Source organism: Falco punctatus (genome assembly GCF_963210335.1).
Source record: "Falco punctatus genome assembly, chromosome: Z".
In the NCBI taxonomy this organism is placed as follows: domain Eukaryota; kingdom Metazoa; phylum Chordata; class Aves; order Falconiformes; family Falconidae; genus Falco; species Falco punctatus.
In genome coordinates this window covers 78,528,903-78,550,184 of record NC_137586.1, presented here as the reverse complement: position 1 = coordinate 78,550,184, position 21,282 = coordinate 78,528,903, and the positions used below count along the sequence as shown (strand labels likewise).

General features: G+C 40.6%; 1 protein-coding gene across 2 annotated transcripts in view; it reads right to left on the bottom strand.

Moving 5' to 3' along the window:
- ARB2A (ARB2 cotranscriptional regulator A) overlaps positions 1-21,282 on the bottom strand; it is a 270,189-nt gene that overhangs the window by 96,856 nt on the left and 152,051 nt on the right. For both annotated transcript variants that reach the window (XM_080372365.1, XM_080372366.1), the window contains one exon: positions 17,734-17,853. In XM_080372365.1, the coding sequence (XP_080228491.1) occupies positions 17,734-17,853 (120 nt within the window). The remainder of the gene's footprint in view (positions 1-17,733; positions 17,854-21,282) is intronic.

Below are 21,282 nucleotides of genomic sequence, written 5' to 3'. Positions count from 1 at the left end.
TTTTCATTTTACTGCATAAACATTTGACAAAGAGAGAAAGCTATCTGTTCATCTTGTGAATGATGGTATACGTCATACGTTCATTAGCATTCACGTCTTCCGTGAAGTACAGGCAATAAAATAAGGAAACAAAGACAAAAGGTATAAAAGAGCGATACAAGATGGCACCAGTTACAGGTGCACGGACAAAGCCTCGAACATTTCTAAAAAGACATATATGAGATGTCAAATAAGCCATTCTTACAATAACATAAAAAAGAAAAGAAAAAAGTAAAAAAAAAATTGAAGCCTGACAGCACTGCCCGATTTCATTTGCATAAAAAGTGCAAGTGACTATTTATAAATATATTCAGATCACAAGATGTTTGTATTCTGTTCTTCCATGTAAAGCATTAACAGACATTTATTCCCATCCTTGCATTTTAAAAAGCAACGTACATAATTAGGCTTTTACGAAAAGATTACAATGTGCATTATAAATTGATTTCTGTTTAAAGTGAAGGCGGCAAATATGCATTAGTTTAAGAGAAAAAGGGCTGGAAACGCAACATTCAGAATGACAGTAGATACGTATTTAGACACCTTACAATAACTACCAGTGTACAAGCGCTGATGAAACTTTATTTGCATAAGATTCATTAAAATCTCTAAATGGCACATACAGATTTAGGCTTAATATGAGAACTTTGTCGTACAAAATGGATTTGGAAGTTTTTGTCGTTAGGTTTTAGCAGTAATTCAGCATGCTGAAAAAGTTAGCAGCAGCAACTGAAATAATCCAACGGCATTTTACAGCAGATGCTGCATCTACTGCTACGATCAACAAATATATTTTTCAGGAGGCTTATGGTGCTGCCACCCAGAGAACCCATCCCAAACCCCGGCACGGTTCAGCTCGGCACAAAATGGTTTGGGAGGTGGGAGGTGAAAGCACAGTTCCATATTACAGACGTTAAGAAAGTTTTTACTATTTCCCCGTCCGCGCACATAGATGCTAACCGCTATTTCAAGGAAGAGAAGAAAAGACGAGGTCGCCTGCTGCAGCACCGCTTGATCCCTTGTGCCCGAGGATGTCAACCTACTGCAGAAAATGTGACATGGGGTTATACTCTAGGCTGGCTGACACAAGTTAATTTTGCAGAGGAAAGCAGTTGTTATTTACCCCGAGCTGAGGCCGCACACTGTTCATTTGAGGACAGGGGAGCACAGGCACAAGGCGCAGCCCCGCGTGGGCATCATGTGTGTGGCCTGAATGACACCAGCAAAAGAAAAGAGGAATGTGAAGGCTGACGTCCCCTCGGCATGACTCATTATCTCTGCATTGCAAAGGGGGTTAAAATAAAAATTGAGGCTTTTTCTATTTTTTTTTTTTTGGGGGGGGGGTGAGGTGGGGGGAACCTGGACACTTCTGCCGTTTCGAGCGTGCGGCTGGGGCTTAGCAGACAGGGATGCACGCCCCCGTGTGAGGGCAGGCACTGCACGCTTGCTGCTGACAGGCTTGTAAAGTTTCACTTGGGATACATCTTGGTGGAAGAAGAGTGATTGAAGGGGAGTGTGTCTATGTGTGAGAGGTCAGGGGGAAACAGGGAAGGACTGAAACACACCTCCCGCATTACCAGCATCAATAGGTCTTTGATGCCATAGAAATCACTCTGCTAAAAACTTATTAAGAATTTTGATACCAATAACACGTACTGTGTGTAATCGCGTGCGGAGATGTACACGGGCAGGGAGACATGCAGAACAGCACACTGTGGCATATGCCTGTGCGCGTTTGGCTTACCGAATGCAGGCGGATGCTTTTTCCTATGGGATGCGTCTCCTGAACTACCTGATTTAGAAATATTTGTTTAAACTGTGAAAAGTTACTTCAGTATGTATGAAAGAGAAGCAGAAGGCTGAAAGATTTTTCCTTTCAAAATAAGGTATCTCGAGGAATGAGCATTATATAAGTAATTTTAATTTTGTGCAGTTACAAACTATAGACTTGCTATCCCCTTCCACAGATTCATGCGAATCTACCAAATATAGTGACATTGAAATTTCAAATTTCTTTTTTCTATAGCACTTGCTTCACAATTAAGAGTAAAAAACTTCACTTAGATTGTACTTAGCAGAATGCTGCAAAATATAAAATATGTATTGAGTACATACAAAAGACGTGCAATCCAAAGCAATGCAAATAATAACTCTACATCATTATTTCCTATGCCATGTAATAAAAATCAGTTTTGCCCAGCCAAATAAGGATTTACCCTCTACTTAAGTAGGACAATTGCCTTTTCTTTTTCCCAGAGAGAGAAAGGCGGTGGGAAGCAACACGCGAGACCGCAGAGCAGGATGATTCTAATTGTTTTGTCTTTATTACGCACTATTCTTACAAACACCACCACCCGTTACCCTTTCTGCATTAAAGTTGGGCTCAGGCAGTGACCCCACTAAATCTGGTGCTAAGCAGCCTGTATCGCACCCAGAGCAGCCTCTCCTCAAAATACAAACATGACAGAAAAAAATCAGCATTTCTGGAGTGAGACGGGGAGGCTCCATCAATTCTCTCCTCTGACTGCTGCACCAGATCACAAGTGTTGAGGAGTTCTACATCAAGTCTTTTGTTGTTTAAACAACCCTTTTTACCTAAAAGAAAATAATAATTTGGCAAAAATAAACTTCAAAGTCTTTTAAAAAAATGCACCAGAGTATCTTGCATGTGATGGAAGTCTGCCAGTTAGATCATCAAAAGGGTTTGAGTGAAGGGCAGACACCACATATGTACAATGCATGGAGAGAAAAATGGGAATGGAGTAGCAGAAAACATTTTTAATTGCTGCACAGTATCTGTCACATTAGCAGTACCTGGACTTTGAAAAGCTCTCCCTAGCAAAACAGCACAGAACCACCTCTTACCTTCAGCAACGTGCTTGTAAAATGAAAATGTCTCAGTGACACGGGAGAGAGATGACACTTCAGACATCCTCTGTAATTTTTTCAGTCTCTAAATACTATGGTTTTACAAACTAAAAATAAAAAAAAACCCACAGGCTTTGGAATTTCATTCTTAACATACTTATTTGGAAAGCATCAGTCCTGTGTCTGAAAAATACTGCTTTTTGCCACAGAAGTTACATTTTTCACAGGAAGTCTTAAAAAAACGGTTTTTTACATCATGCTGCCCTATTTTACTCAGACCTTACCAGTAAGGTATTCCTGATGCCCAGAAATCAAGCAATTATTAAAACCTGTTCAAAACACTGATTTCAACGCATCCAGAACATCACTTGGGGCTGCAAATATCTGCGCGAAAAATCTCACTGTACAACATCCACGGAGGGTATCAGAAAGTCTGGAAGCACCTATACACATCTTCATTGCATTTTTCTAAGGCATCAGCTTTGTTTAACAGCACAATGTTATATGCTATGGATTCTTCTTTTTTTCCAGAGAGTATATCTACCTGAAGTAAGAGATTAGGTTTCTTTTCTTCATTTCAATTGCTTGTAAACAATCATGTCCCGCCCTTTCTTTTCCAGAACTGAAGCTGTTTGAAAGAGTTCTCTTTTGCAACCAGAAATTTTTGGGGTCTTGTTGCCCTGTGTAGTTCAGACATATAAACAAGCCCAGCATTTCTCCTCAACCGAATAACACAGATAATGGGCTGCTACGAGATACTCAGGCTCTTCTTTTATTTCAGAATTAAAAGCAAGTTCCACTCCTCACTTAAGAGATTAGCTCATATTTAGCCTATGCCCATCTTCTGTGTTCACTGACTCAAGTATCAGCAAAAGGCAGCTTAAAACAAGTGGAAAAGTGTTGCAGGTGCACAATCTGTGCAAAAGGCAGATGCAATATATATAACACTTGCATAGGATATCGCTATGTGTAACAGAGCAGTTATTGGTATAAATACCCACCAATTTAATTTATACAGCAAAACAAAAAAGAACAGATTTCCAGTTACTATCCAACTTTTTTTTTTTTTTCCCCTGCAGATTTTTGAAATCTGTATTTGCACGTTCATCGTCTATGCTAGGGAAAGCTCAGAATTCATCATCGATGCAAAAAATCAGAAAAGATCCTCTGCACCAATAGGTCAACACACTCTTTTGCGATTTTAATAATGGCCTGTCCTATTACATTTGTTATTCATATAGAATAAGGATAGACAATTTTTAGGTATTATATAGCTTTCTTCTGGAATATTAGCTTTGTGGCTTTGAGAGGCCATTTTCTAAAGATCCTAATAGTCAAATGACATCTTGGGAAATGTTACATTCTCACTGCATTTGCATGATAATGAAGATGAAATTTCATATACGCTACCTGAATTATACTTATCTAAGTTTTGTTTTACCGAATGACCGAAGGAATATGTTCCCTAAGCCAAAGTATCGCAATACAATGCAATACATTATTGCTTCTGTGAAAGACATGAAACTATAATCGAAGTGATAAAACACCCCTCCTGCGTAATTTATGTAATAGCGTTAATATGATCTCAGCCGCGTAGCTCTGAATACTTACTTCCTCTGAAGAAAATTCTACAGCATCCACAAAAATATCCACAGTAAAAATGATCAGCGAACAGCTTTGTGGCGCTCAATGCTTTGTAGGACAGGAACTCCTATCATAACGTTTTTATTTTTCACCCACATTCAGTACTACCATGCGCCTGGTAAAGTTCATGTGTCAGCTTACTTGCTAGATATGAGCCACCCCTTTGGGTATAACCACATTCCACCTTTACCTACAGGAAAAGTCCACATGTCAAACCATTTTCTGACCACAGAAATAGGTTTGGTGGACAACAAAAATCGGCATCTTTCCCATAACTGGGCATGTAAGCAAGCATGTGGCTCCCACAAATTGCAGTGGTGGCTTGCAGCGCTCCCGAATACGGGTGGCTACTGCAGCAGACATCAAAAAGCTCCGTTCCCTGCAAGGGAAAGCCAAGAACTGGGCTGCCGAACTTGGGTTTCAAAAAGCCAGCCCCTGACGTATCACGCTGGTAACAACAAGGAGAGGGTAAGGGAGTATTTGTCCCCTCTGATCAGCACAGAGCTGATCGATCGTGGGTCTGCCCAGTGATTTACCCGCACCAGTCATTTTGAAGCGTGCCTCCAGAAAAACCAAAATCCAACCACGGGATTTCAGAAGAAAAACCTTTTCTTCTGAAGGTGCCACTTTAAAATGTTCTTGTGAGACTGAAGAAAATTTAGTACAAATCGCGCAAGTTACAAACCGACCATATTAACCTAAGCAAAGACACCAGCACACAAGATTAAGCCTCCACTTGTAATTATAAACTCTTTGAGGAGAGAGTAGTTTTGATTTTTGCTGGAAGCTATAGGCATTGTTTTAAAGGAAAAATCACAGCATGGAATAAGTGGTGTACATAACGGCCATTTTATTTAACACAGCTTTTCAGTACGCTCTGGTCTATGCTGCGCTATAACTGCAGAAACACATCCAAATTACAAAAAAAAAAAAAAAAAAACCTGGAAAAGAAAAAATACTTATCTTGGGGGGGGGGGGGGGGGGGGAAGGAAAGGCCTATACTCAAAGGAACATCTGAATAAAATTGAGACATCTGCAGTAAAGTTTTCCCTTCTCCCTAGAATGTTTGAGATGAACTCGGCGTAACACTGCCTTCCAAGAAAAGACAGGGTGATCAATGCCGGAGCACATCAGGCTCCCTTGGACAGGCCAATCAATGCAAGAAAGAACCTTGCCCAGGGCCTTATGCAAATAGAAGCACGTCCTGCAACCCGGGGAGGGAACATGCGCAATAGATCAATGGCATCTGAAAAACCTTACAGCTATATCAGCCTCAGACAGTAAATATATAATGATGAATCCCTCACGTTCAGCCGTGAACTCTTTAAACTAGGTTATTTTCAACAGCTGGTTTAAAAAAATCTGCCGGGGCTGTAGACGGCAACGGCGGCGAAGTGAAATGAGATTACTGAGGGTTAAAGTAACAATGCTTTTTTTTAAGGCTGAGAAAATATAATCTCTGTACTTTAACACCTTGTAAAATGCTGGAAGTTATGTGCCCACTGGGGTACAGACAGAGAGAGGGGTGGCTGAGGTTTTGTGCTGTTATTTTCTATTTTTTTTTTTTAGAATCTACCTGGTGAAGTACTCAGCGAAGTAGAAAAAAATAAAAGGTTTATCATTCAGAAGAACTACAGTACCAGAGATCTAAGATCACAATCATCGCTCTGTTGACTGAAATTTTTTCTGCCAAAGAATATTGTAACTATATTTTTTATACCCTTGATTATTTTAGACTGTGTTTTAAAGAAATTCGAGATAACACTCGGGCTTTCAAGCAAAGCAGCTGGCATGTAACATTACTACTTCAAAAGCACTCCCAAATCGGAGTAAGGTAAGGTGCACTTGGCAAGGTGCACTGAGCAGTGTTTTTGACCGTAGGACCATACAGGTTCACCAACTGCTTGGTAACTACATCAAAATTGCTAAAATAACAAGTCTTCCCATGGAGACTTGTGGGGAATGATTCCTAAAGATTATTCATCATCTGTTCTGGGAAAGGGATAGGGAGAGAAAGGAGGAGGATGAAGGAACCAGCAAGAAAGCCTACAAAAAACTTTTCCTCTGAAGAAACTCTGCTTTTAAAGATCACTAGCGGCTCCTAACTTCATAGCACAAAGGTATAATACTCCTGTCAGATGGCTAGAGCCACCCCTGGATGAAGTATAATCCAGATATCGACAAGCAAATAAAATGCCTTGCTTAATCAAGCCTGTAAAAACCCCATGCACTCAGTATCCTGGTACTGCAGGACAATGAGATTCACTATTACATGTAATTCGCCTTGGAAAATGGAAAAGAGAAAAATAACTAATAAACCTATTTATTTTTTCATGTATTTATGAGGAAATTTTACTCCCGTGTTGTGACACTTAGCATTAAAATCTCAGTTTGGTTCTGTGGTGTTAAAAGCAAAATTTTCTCAATGAATATATGTGCAAAATCTACTTAGGTATTTTTACTTTGTATCACATTCAAGCAAAGCCCTTAAATAGGATTATTTTAACATTTAAACACTGGTAGTCATGCTATTATTAATATTAAAGTACTTTACTAATATACTGAAAGAGCTATGTAACACATCTTCACTAGATTAAAGAAAGGAAAGTTCTAGGATAAAATGCAAATTCCAGCTGCTTCTTATAGCACCACAGTTTGAGAGCTCCCTTCACCAAAGTATGCTTGGATTCCTTTTACTCCACCTGGATTTGTAATGCCTAATATATTATTAACTTGCAGTTCCCTTGGTTGATCCACTAAACCGGGTCTTAAAGTCTTATAAGATTTCTACTGTTCCACACAAAAGCTATACATACACTTTTCACCATAATTAACATTTAAATTAACAGTAACACAATACACTTGTGTAGTCTTATTGGCATAAGATCATGCCACAGAAATGGGAAAAAGTATGGAATAACAGCAAGACAACTTATTTTTTTAATGCTTTTTCCATTAAAAACAACCCACAAAACAACCCACAAAAACCCAACCAGAATTTAAAACAGTCAAATATTTCAGATTCAATAACTTAAATGCAACCACAAAATATGTCAGGGAATAATATGTACGATTTTCCCACTTTCTTCATTGTATAAGCAAATCCTTTTTTTCTTTAATAGTGTTCATGTATACATCCAAAAAGAACTGCAATCCCTTTAGACTGTGATGATGTCAAATGTTGTAAAATCTTTAGCATTAAGTGGCTCTACAAACCAATCTAGAGAGATAAGTAACAACCTATGAAGTTTAATAGAATGCCAGGGTTTTCCATACTGTACCTGCTGGGAAAAACACCCACCCAGCAGTTCTCACATCATTCGAACCTCCAGCCAGCCCAATGCCTGGCCGCTTATAAGTGCAACTACCACATCTGCATAAAGTGGAGTTCTAAAAATTTCATTTTTCTGTCCTGATGCCAGAAAAAGAGGCATCAGCAGAGGATGCGGAAAACGGAAGGGTGTGCATACTGCAGCAAAACCGGGCACCTGCTGGTGAGGCTCAGAAACAGGTGGATTAAATAAAATAAAGAGGAAGATCTGCATTCAGAGAAGATTTTACAAGATTAAGAAGGCAAAAGATGAACATCAACGTGGATGGGGTGAGGAGCTAGAAAGTCTGTCGAGGAGAACTGGAGACGGGACATTTTATTTATGCAGCAGGACGGTACGTGTACTAGTGTCTCGGTAATTCACCTCGGAGAGCCAAAAAAGAGGTGGACTGAAACAGTTTGCATCAGAGGAGTGGAGTTAAGGCAAAGACATGCAATGACAAGGTACTTAGAGGTCTGGGACAGCAGACTCGTCTCCCATTACCGTTGATGGATTTCCCCAGTGTCTGGAAAAGCTCTGATGAGTATGAGATGGTTCAGGCAGAAAATGCATCTAAGTGCACGCTTAGGGATGACAACTTGCAACTTCTGCAAAGTTTGGGCAACCAGTGAGGAAACGCATATCTAGGCAAGACACTATGGAAAACCATTTGTCCTGGGTCCTGGAGTTAGCTGTTGGGATCAGCAGTGTCCTCCACACATTTTAGAGATGGCTGCACACAGACACTGCCCCATCAGCTTTGATAAGGCTGAAGGGCAGAAGTTTATCTGCACAACTGAAAGGATGAGCGACGTGTTCTTTGAACAGGCTGTCCTGTGCTTCAGCTTTTTCTTTTTTTCTTTCAAAGCTAGAATTTGAATGATATGAAAAATAAAACTGCCTGATAAGTACAATGTCTTGCAGAATTTAAAACAGTTGAAACTGGATACCAATGTAAAGGAATTTATTGAGCCAGAAGGAAGTTTCTAGTCAGATATAGGGATAGATGCCAAATATGGTTTTATTTAACATCTTCATTAATGATCTGGAATTAATTAAATTTGCAGGTGACATTAAAGCAGGAGAAACTGGCAAGAGAAGTAAGGCATGAAAGACATACAAAACGAGCTTCCAAGAGTCATAGACCTGTAGTGCAAAAAGGATTGTTATGACAATCGAGTTTGTCATCCTGCGCAACAAGAGCCCCAATGCAGGTAGATTTAATTTGGAAGAACATGAGATAATACTGTTAGGGGGCAAAAATCACGTAGTACATTCAGTGCTGCTGGTGAAAGGGAAATTGAGAGCACAAAAATACTCTGAGGGATGTACGAACATTAGTGGGTACCAAGTTTAAAGAAGCTTTGGGAAAAAAAAAAAAGATAATTTACTGCCATTTTGGCTGCACTGACCAGAATGTTGCACAGTTGAACAAAGGTCCTGAGGTTCACCTTGAGCTATTTATAGTAACTGCACTTAAAATACGGAGTTCAATTTCAGCATACTACCAAGAAATGTTGACAAACAGTACCAAATTCAGACAGGCATAGAAAGACAAAAGAAAAAATAAAAAAAGAAGACCTATTTATGTATAGTTGCGGAACAAGGAGATTGAAATACAATTCAAAAAACAATTGCTACAGATCAGAAAGCTCTTCATACTGAAATCTAAAAATAGATGTTCACCGTGTAGTGCCTGGAATGTAAAACAATGCAGAGAAATTACAAAAATATACAACTAGCGAGCTGATGCAGCTCTAGAAAAATTCTCTGCAAAGAAATGCAGAAAGTGCCGTGCCTTTGACCTCCAAATGCCACAGGATACAAACACATATTTCCAAGTAACTGGATTTCCAGGTAACCCTAACTTTTACTTATCTCCAGTTCTTTGTTCATTTTATAATTGGCATTCTAACTTTGGTGTCGAACTAGAAAATTAACATGAACGGACCAATGAGATGTAAAGTAATGATGGGTGGTGCCGGCAATTAGTACTCAGTATATATTGTTCCAGTCCATGAAACATCACCCTTCTCCTTTTGGAAGAAGTGGGGAAGGGGCACACGTATGGCTAGCCTCAGACCACGGACTGGGCGGAGTGAAGCATGAGATATTACATTAGCAAATGATTAAGAGGAAGCAAAAAGTAATGAGGCTGAGCAAGTTATCTAGAGCAAGGTAACGAGGAGGGATGAATATTCAAAACACAAGCCTGTTCTGGAAGTGGCCAAGGCTCAGGCTTTCATTGCAGCCATCCTTTTCTCTCACCCAGCAGCAAGGCTGAGGGGGCTGGGGGATGAGCTGAGGAAGGGGAGGCCTACACGGCATTTAAACTAAAATGCCAAAAAATGAGAAAAGACACGCAGCTACGGTGCTTGGAACTGCTTAGTAATCGTTCATCATCCCTCTGTCTCTTTCCGTTAAGACGATCCTTCCAGACTGCAAGCTCTTCAAGAGAAGGCATTACTATGTGATTGCTACCGCGGTGCAAAGGGATAATAAAAATAAATGGTAGCAAGTGAAATAACGATGCCAGCATACACTTGTCAATTTACTTATTTAGGTTGAGAGTGGCCTAAAATGTTTATCTGCTCTGTGTTAAAATGGGACTGTACGCATATGAATATGTATATACATACCCCCCCCTTCCTTTTTGTGTGTATGTGTCACTAAAAGCCAAATGTGATCAAGAGGTTGCTCCCTGTACAGCAGGCAGTGACACGTATTAAGATACTTCAGTCTGTTTTTGCTCAATCCATTGCTTGATTTCCTTACTGCTGCAACCCCTCGCCATGGGACCTGCAATCCCTTTTGCTTTCCGCCACAAGCTGAATCCTGTGCATTTCAGAAAGCATTAGCAAAAATGAGACTGCTACTTCCAAAAGTGAGTCAGGTGGGAAAAAAGTTGTTTGCAAACCTTGGTGTTTGGCAGTTTGACCTGGTTTTGGGTGACACTTGGCGCTTCCAGTGGAGTGAGCCGGAGTACAGAGAGGTGCCAACTCCAGAAAAGTTAATCCAAACTGGGTTCAATTGTTCGTGGCTGAAAACACACACCTGCACGCACTGACTTTCACCGGAACACGGACTCCTGGGTCACACCAAGGATCGATGGTCCCAGCCAATTACTCACATAACTCTTGCCATGTGTAGGTCATGCTGGGTAGCAGCTTTGTCCCAGTCCTCCCATTCCCAAACAGGCCTTCCTCATCCAATGGTGAGAAACCTCATTCCACCCTAGATTTTTTCATGACCGGTTTTAATCCATTTGTTCCTGTGCCAACATTGTTCTCTGGCTTACATGGCTCTCCCTCCCCGCTGTTTACTCTCCCGATGTATTTGCAGCATGCTACCAATCCCTCTAAGCTTTCCTTCGCCGGGCTGAACAAGCCATGCTTTTTAAACTCTGCTCCTGTAGCAAATACAGAATAGACACTGAACTTTCTTTTTCTTCAATAGCTACAAAGTTAGTGTACGAGCATCAGAAGATTACACAGCTCTCATGAAGACTGATAAGCCTAGAAGGTGCACGTGCTGTTTCTACTGCTGTATCGATTCTGGTGCTCGTGGTAGGCAACATCTCCAGGTGGCACCACATCACGGCACGCCTGAGCATCCTTCATCGTTTCTAGTAAAACAGGCTCTCCATTGCCCTGAGTGTAATGACATCTCTTCCCCATATCTCCTCCGAACTGAGTTAATCTTCCTGAATGTCTCAGATTATCTCAGATTAATCTCACCAGCATGACGGCCAACATTAATATTTCCCTTCCCGGGACAGAAAGAGCTAGAAAATAACAGGATCACATTTTGCTCTTTTGTTGCATTCTCAGGTCATTCACTTACAGCCGTCGGCGATGAACCCACATGTCTGAGGGCTTCATGCCCACGTGTCCAAGGAACCATCCCTGCTGTTCTCTGTTGGTAAGATCGCTCCTTGTACACAAATGCAGATGACTAGCCAGCCAATGCCTAAGCGTCCTGAAGTTTGAATTATTTCCTTTAATTTCTATTACTGCAGAAATTCTACTTCTGAATACTGATGATGACTTTGGCACTTCATGCCAGCCGCCAATTTCGTTAGTGCATACTTAGTTTGTGTGCCCGTATCAGTAACAGAAATACTAAAAGAAACACGCCCCAGAGCTTGTGATCCTAGTTCTGTCCAACCCATTTCACACAACCCACTGCTGCTTCTCCATTAGCTCCTCTTGTCCACCCTCATTTCTCGTTTGACCTTTTTCAGATGAACAAGCAGTTTTCCAAGAAGCACAGCAAAAGTACAGCTTAAATAAATAACAAAATGGAGCAAATATCCCGTTTTTACTTTTACACTTATTTTTCTGAGCCTCCCTACCTGAGTCAGACCTCACTCAAAGCAGTGCTAATGTAAGCCCACAACACAAAAAAAGGTGAGACCTAAAAGAGCAGAGTTGGGTGAGATGATCTGTCCAAAGACTGGACATATAACCCAAGTCCCCATAAATCTAGAAGATAGCATCCCATACTACTCTCCCAACTGACATGCAACATCTAAAGAACATCTCCCCCCCCCCCCCCCCCCCCCCCAAGTTTAATTCTCACAAAGTCTTGAAGCACAGTGATATTTTGCTTTGTTTCTTCACAACATGCACCTTGGTCACTGACGTGTTTTTGCTTCTCCGGTCTCCACTTCCAGCTCTCTCCCACGCTTCCTACAGCTATAACAGACCTTATGCTACTTCTGCTGCACATCGATTTAATACATCAGCCAGAGGAATTAAGAGTTGCATATCCACAGCACCTGCTCTAAGCTAATCAGTTCTTGAGCCAAACCAAATATAAAAAAATGAGTAGATAGGTTTATTTATATAAGTATATATAAATAAAACCCCACATATAACAAACCATTCAATCTGAAATTTCAGGAAATTAAATTAATGAAAAGCTAATGACAGGTTCACAGCCCAGTCATTAAGGCTCTTGTATTGCATTTTGCCTGTGCCAGAATACTGATGCAGCCCCAGAGACTCCCAGGTAGCTCAGCAGGTGGCCGTTTATCATCACTGTTATTACGGCACCTCTCAGCTCAAGCCTGGGTCAGGTCCTCACCGTACTCAGCACAATACAACAGAATGAAGTGGCAGTGCATTGCAGCGCATATCTCAAAATGATGGACCTAAAATTATCTCAAATGGACAAAATTGGCTGATTTTGATGGAATCAGGACACTACAGTGCATGCAGTAATTTGAACAGTGTGTTTTAAAGGCTCTTGTTTTTACAAAGCTGGCTAAAAATATGCAGACACACAGAGACGTGCACACATACTTTTATCTACACCTTTGTGCAAATTGTCAATATATACATCCATCATTTTAGCCAACAGACTATCACGAATAGTTTCTCATCTGCTCAAAAACAATGAACCTACTTTCCTTCTCCTAACTTAATTATATTACACTCCCCTGTGCACTTTGTATTTTTACAGCAGTATGACTGCCGTAAGCTGGAGATACCACTACTGACTCTCACAATTTTGTCACAATTCCCATGGTACTTGGTGTTTTTTTTTTTTCCCTTAAAGATATTACTAAACTAAAATTAAAATAAAAAAAGCAACACTTTTGGTTCATAAGGTGCTGAGGAAACCCTTGAAAATGCAAAGCCTAAGGTCTCAGCAATACAGGAGGCAAGCAAGCGAAACCTTCCACAAAACCTTTTTTTTTTCTTTTTTTTTTCCCTAAAATCTCAGGATACTGAATACCTAATTGACAATTTTGAAAGCTTAGATTTAACAATTCTTCTCGTGATTCCAAAATGAGTAGTTGTCATGTGTTTTTTACAATGATGGACACAGCTAGTTTTTTTACATGTCACCCAGCATCCTAGGACCACCCTTCCTGCCCCCACTCCATGCAGCCAGGCCTTGATGATGTAATTACATCTGCAGGGGCTGGCCACAGCACTCAGGTAGGCACGGGGGCACAATATATCTTTTTTCCTGTGCGGGTCTTTCATGGAGGCAATGACAAGGGAAAACATTCTTTTTAAAGCAAAATAATTGTAAACTCACAAAATTTGGCAGAGAAACTCCAAGGAGGCGTTGTACCAGAAACTTATTTTCTGTAAACTAAATATAAAATTGACTCCATCAACTTGAAATTCTCACTTTCTGTTAAATTTCATAAAATTATTATAAGCTAGGAGTTGGGAAAGTTCCACACTTTACTGTCAACTACAGCAAGCTGCTTCTGAAAATAAGTCCCCGACTACACTGTGTAAGGGATAACAGAAGTAAGAGGCTTGTGTTCATGAATCATGGCTTGATTTTTTCAAAATCAGTAATTAGCAGAACACAGTGACCCAACAACTATTTTTTAGTGGCTGTGTATTCAAAAAGCAATTTATGTGTAGGTATTATTAGATGCATATTTAATTTCAAACCACAATTACACACAGTTTTAATTACTAAATATTAAGATACATTTTAGCATATGGTTTACAATTAGCATTTGTAATTCATGCTATAAACAATACAACTAACTACATTTATTGGTGGAACTTTACTTCCCACACATGTTCAATCACTTTCAATTATTCTGCTAGTAATCTATGACCCAGCAAGGTGCAGAAATGGTGTGCCTACGCTGCAGCTACTGGGTAACAGTTTCTGTGCATTCAAGCATGGTATTACAGACTCACCCTGTTTTTCTTAAACCTCACACAAACATGCAAAAATAGAGATTAAAAACCTGCAGAGACCAATAAAAATGTTAGATGCTGTGGCATGTATTTGAAAATTGCAAATTTTACTGGTTTTTATAATGAAGGACTTCCAAACCACAGCCTGATTTTTATGGTGAAATGAAACTTGGAATGAAGAACAGGTTCGGCCACCAAAGGTTTGCAAACGAAAATGTTCCTCCTTTGATACCAGTTTCACCTGTGGTGGGCGTACTTGCTTCCTTTTCATGTGGAGTTTCCCACCGAAATGCATGCCCACATCCCAGCACCAGCCCTGCAGAGGGACGAGGGCAGAGTGGAGCTGCTGTTCCTGCGCCAGCTCCTCCAGTGGCTGCCAACGATGGCGCGTCCTGCCCCGCGAGCCTGAGCGCTTCCCCATGCCGTGCCGGGGCAGCCACAGCTCTTCCCACGGGATGCTACTGACAACCACGAACGAGTTCTTGCTTCATACCGGGTTTTTCTGGTTTTCTGTGCTTAATGCCAAGGCATCAGGTTTTCATCGAGAGCCTCATGCCACGACACAGTGATGAGCTGGGGATCGCGGTGATGACTGCAAACGATCGGGACAGGCCTCACAGCGCTGAACGTGCAAAGCAAATTTGAAAGATACTCCCTGAAAATGCGAACGCTTTTGGACTTTTTTGCTTGTTTTCTTTTTCCCTGCCAGCACAATAGAACGCAGAGGGCCCAGGCAGAAAAACCTTCACTCCAAATTAAAGCCACATGCTTCACACTGCTCTCCTGCAAGAGGCACGGCTGCCGAAGAAGCAGCTGTGCAACAGGTCTCCACCACGACTGTAACCTACAATTTTATGCATCAGTTGACCCAAAGACTCTTGCATGGTGAGCGCAGAGGTGGTACGGTTGCTATATGGTGTAGCTGCTCCATCACCCTCATTATGTCCCCCCCACAAAGCATGAAAAGAAAGTGATCAAATATGTATTTGTCATAAGACAGTAATTGCCCATCAGCTGTTCAATTTTTTTTTTTTTGAGTTCTTTACAATTACAAAGTGCCATATGGATATAAAGTTGAAGAGAAAGGAGAGCATAACAAAATAAAATCTTAGAAATTAATATTGTGATAAAACAATTCAGAGTTTATTTCAATGATACCTGCTTCAGTGCATGCATTATTTAATTAAACTGCTTTCACTGGAGCTCAGATATCAAACCACCTCCACCAAAACCAGGTGTTACTAACCTTTGATTTTTTTTAAAAAACAATCGCACCACATTAAATATACTTCTCGGGTCTAGTTTTGCATGACAGATATGTGATGTGCCAATGGTTATATATTATATTCTTCCTCTCAGGCATGCATCTCCTGCAGAGACAGCAGACTACAGAAGCTGACCCTTACTGAGACCATCTTGTCTCTCTGACAAAGCTCCTTTTTAACTTCTTACTTACTGGTTGCTTCCTGTGATGGATAAAAACTTTAGCTCAGCTTGTGATAATTTCACAGGCCCTGAGCACCCTGACCCTGGAAGCCCCAAGGTCAGAAGTCAAGTCTTGTTCTGAAACATCTGTGTGCTTCATATTAAAGTAGAACAAAAGTGAAGAAATATCCACCAGTGTGACAAGAGAAACAGGCAAAATGGGAATGACACATTGGTCATCTGTTACCCATGCCACCTCAAGCCACTGACTGCAATGTGATGAAAAAACTCTCCAAGACTCCTTCGAATAAGCACTTTGTTTAGGAAACACTGAGAGAAGTCTCCAGCTGATTCCCACTCCTGCCCTGTGCTAACCGTACGTATCCGTAGGTGTCCTGCAACCCAAACAACGCGGCTTTACAAAACCTACAGAAATTCTGCTAATGCTTCACTTTGGACAGACAAGGAAAGCCAAGACAGAAGGGATGCTCCCTACCCTTCACTGCGTCTGAGAAGTAACAGGCATGCGCAAAGCAACCCATTTCTTGCCCAGAGTTGTGATCATAAAAGGAATTGTTCATCTCCACAAAGCTGGCCTCTTATAAAGTTTTGCAACTATTTACCAACCTGGTAATAAAATACCTCTGGAAAATGACCAGCTGACCTGTTCTCAAGTCTCTAATCAATACATATCTTACATGTTGTAAAAATACTCTTCTAGAAACACAGGGAAAGTCAAAATGGCCTTAATTTCTACAAATGAAAAGGATTAACAAAAATATTGTGTTCTTAAAACAAGACAAGTGGTCCTACTCTGGATTCTTCTTGCTACTTAGAGAAGTACAAGATTGAAAACAAAACACTCATGCATGCATTTTCTTAACTGAGGCATTCATCTTATGCCAGGCAGAAACCACTTTTACTAACTTTCATGCTAAACTGATGTGTTACAGACAAAAGATGTACTTCAGCTCATTCCTGTGTCTATAAAACCAATTGCAATGTTCTGCAATATACGTTTTCACAATAAACAAGGAGCTTTTTTTTTTCCTTTTTACCACTTTTCTTCAATAAACATATTCTGATTACACCAGCATGTCACAATTAAATCAGGAGCCTATAGCTACACTTAAAAAAAGTATACAGCTTCAACAGGCAGCTTCATATAGCAGGTGGGGTCAACAATCTGCCTTCAGAGACAAGGGTGAAAGACTGACAAGCTGGATGTTCAGCAGTCCCAGCGCCAGCGGTAGGGCAGCTCTACACTGAGCAGAGTCCCCCCCACCAGAACCTAATAAATGAAAAAAAAAAAAGTCTTCCCAGCAACTTCTGCAGGCCTTTGTGGAAAACCTGCAAAACTGGGTAAAACCCCCAAATCTCCCCTCGTCTTCCAATATAGTTCCAATCTATACCCAAAAAGGTGCATTTGTTAATGTGACTTTAAAACTGTTTTTGTACATTCTCAGTCTTTCTGCCCCACAGCACAAACCCATTGAGCGCTGCCTCTTGGTGCATAGTCTGGACACAGAGGATCTATGTGTTTTGTCTTCCCACACTCTTTTGGGTTTGTTCACACTTGGGACCTTACTGACTAACCCAAAACCAGAGAAAAACGCAGTGACCTTCCAGTTGCAAAGAAATCCTCACAGATCTGTATCTGTTTGAAGTTGCTCCTAAATGGTTGCTTTCAAGAATGTGATCACGAGGAATTTAGGAAAATCTGTGAAAGGCTTCAGGAAAGAAGGCAATGGAGAAGTCACACTTACCAACTCTACAAAGGCAAGTCCACCGTAACTGTGAGCAACAAAAACCACGTTCTCTGCAGCTGACTGGGAAATAAAATGGTCCCAAACATAAACTGCATGTTCTTCAGGAGATCCATTATCCTGCAGAAAGAAATTATGTTTGCGACAATTACCTTTTAAACACTGGCAATTCTGTCTAAAAGCAACATGTTCCTATATGATAAAGTGTTTTGTTAAAACAAACCTCAAATGAATATACTCCAGTGTCAAAAAAAGAACAGATTAATTTGTCTAAATAAAAGAAATTTAAGATTGCAATTTAAAGGCAGTAAAACTGTTGCTTTACTGTGGCTTATTTTAATAAATACAACAAAAATTATGCATCTGCAAAATTTTGTCTAAATACCATGATGGTAATTCAGCTAAACAGAGGCATTCAAAGAAATTATGAGCCACTGCTCTGATTTTCATTCTTTTGACAACTCTTTGTCAAATGTTTGTTCACTGATGGTTTGTTTAAAGTAGTTAAGCCTTAGTCTGGTAAAACAAATAAAAACAAGTAGGAACAATATAAATATAATTTCAGTCTTTACAATTTTTTCATATTATGGGCCAATGGAAATCTGCCAAAGATTAAAATTATGGTATTTGCAACTACCCTTTTGCATGCAATTTTTCGCAACTGCAGACTACAAGATACAGCACAGATAAAACACCTCTTGACTGCTCACATGTCAGCCATTACTTTGGAGTCTGTGGTAGTTAGGAGAGGCTTTTCTTATTATTATGGAACAAGAATTTGTGAACGCCAGTCAGTGTAAGCGTCACTGAAGGCATGGGGGTGATTTACACTGATTTTAGCACACTCTCCTCAAACATCGGTGCTCTGTGCTCCCACTTGTACCTCAGAGGTTCTCAGAAAGCCCTGCACACTTCTGTATTTTACTTATTTCCCAGGTTGTCTGTGTCGTAACTACAATTCTGTCTAGTCCCAGATGACGAGAGTAAGATGCTCTGCTAGCTCCCCTGCCCCACCAGGGTTTCACACCCTCAGCACAGCACTGCAGGCACTTTCCAGGCTCTTTTGTGCCAGGAAGAGCTTATCAGTCAAGGTCATGTCATTTCCTAAATTTGCATCCCTTTCCTCCTTTGCTGTGCTCCACCAGCAGCTTCATACCCCTGGGCGACTGAGATGCAGACCCAAAGCCTCATTTCCTTGGGGGAAATAAAGCACAAACCAGCAAAAGCCATCACAAGATGCTTATTATATAGTCTGCATTATTGTAACTTTACCAAGAACACTGAAGTGATTTAGGTCTTAGTCCCAGCCTGCAACTCAGTTTTGGGAATTTAAGCTCTTATGAGTGTCTAAAATCAATGGGAAGACAGACAACTAAATAACATGGTGGATTTAGGCTTTTACTTCCATTCTCACACCTGGTTTCCTAAATAAGAGTGAGAAGGCTAGAAATCTTTATGGATCTGGACCCAAAGCTTTTAAAACAATTATGTGCTTTTATATTTTTTTTTTCTCTAAGGTAGCAGCGATTAAAATGCATTTATCAAATTTGCCAAAAAGCACTGAAGGTATTCTTCTTAACCGTGGACAGATTCTGCTCTTGATTGACTATGACAGAACATATTTTTAACTAATTATGTATCAACTATTGTAAACCACCTCAGCATGAGAAAGGGCTTATTTCCTTTCAACCCTGTTTGAAATTTGATTGTAGAGATAAGTAAGGGAGGTAAAGACTCCTCCCTTTCTGAGGAAAGTGGGAAGTTTTTCAAAAGAAGTTGCATAAAGAAAATATGATTGACAGACCAGTTATTAAGATAAAGCTGAAGGACAACTTGAACTGGTGTTTCCTATGGAAAAGTGATGTACACTAAGTATGATATGTATGGAAAAGGCATATTAAAACACTGGAAGAGTTTTTAAATGACTAGTTTATCTAGAAGATTTACTTTAGTTAAATATGCAGTAGGTATATGTTTGTTAAATAATAACGTTATCAGTAATTCTCTTAACAGCAGTTTTTGTACAGGTACGTAACCCTGCTTTAACATTCTGACAAAAAGAGGTGGTTTCTGGTTAATATTGCCTTTTCAGGTATTTCATGTTACTTCTACAGGCTGCTGGGAAAAGCACACAATTTTAGGTTTCCGTAAGACTAAGACAGCAGCAAGAAGCTTCTAAAGGGTTCAGAAATTCAGCCCAAAAGAGCCTCCACCAACTAAAGCATAACCAGTGGTCTAGTAAACCGAATCATTAACTGCACAGCTTCACAGTCCAGTACAAAGACTCAATAGGATTTCATAAAGGCAATAAGAAATGAGCTGGAACAAGTTAGATACAGACTGTAACTACAGTTTCCTTTGTTACCAGTGAAAAAAAAAAGCCATAAAAAATGTCAGGATAAACTGTGTTGCTGTACACACTCTGCTAAACCCTAAACAAGGTAAGAAAAGCACATATGTTTGAGAAGGAGTTCGGGAGGAGTCGTGTATGTCTAGAAGAAAATCTTCAGAGCATCTGCTTATATTTTTCCCCTCGTAACAAGCCCGTCTTTTAAACAACTCAGATGGAGAATAAACCGGCACTGTGTCCGTACAAGAAACATCTGGCTGCAGGAGTGGGCACTGCAGAGTACGGCCGGTCTCCTTTAGATTTCCAGTGGTGCTGGGTCCATCAGGATTAACCTCCTCTGCCTGGCCAGGGTTAAATGATGAGGCTGGATGCTGCAGTTTTAGCATGAAAGGTGACAGTTCGAGGCAGCTGTTGCTTTTCTTCTTTTCATCACAGCTAAATACAATGCACTCATATACCACCTTGCTAAATTATTTGATGCAGTGGGAGCTCCTTGGTCATGCTTGACATAATTATCTATATGACTGTACAGAAGGGGATGGAGACATCAGGCTACATCCCCCAGAAGGCAGCTGAGGCTGAATGCGTCCTCATTTGGGAAACAGACTGAGATGGAAAGGTGCTGGGAGAGCTGAACTTAAATTTGCAGCTGCTGAAAGTTGGTCACCTATAACCAGTAATTCTGGGTCTCAGGAAGTGGTCTGATCCTTTGGAGGTGTGGAAGTCATATAACTGTGGGTCTCCATCCCTCTGAAAATCCACACCCCCTCCTACACCCCCATACAGAATTAGAAATAAAAGAAACAAAAGTTAAGAAGCTTGTCATGAGAAAAGGCCTCTGTACAATACTTAATGAAAAGTAACCCCAAACCAGGCACTTACGGGGTTGCTGCTGCTAAGGTACCTCCTGACCGGAGTCCTGCACCCCAGCTCTGTGGTGCTTGGTGGGGGATGGAGCAGATGCTCTGAGCACAGAAGATGCAGCCTTCGCCTGTGCTCCCATCATGCAAAATCCTACCCGCCTCCATTTTTCATGGAACACTATCAGTAAGACTTAGCCTTTAATTAACTAATAAATGAAGAGACGTCCATGCCTTTTTCCTAAAAAACATTGCATTTTCGCTCTTTTCACCAACAGAAATAAAACGAATATACCTCATTTGCTGTCAGTGCCTACCAATGCTACGGAGACTATCAGA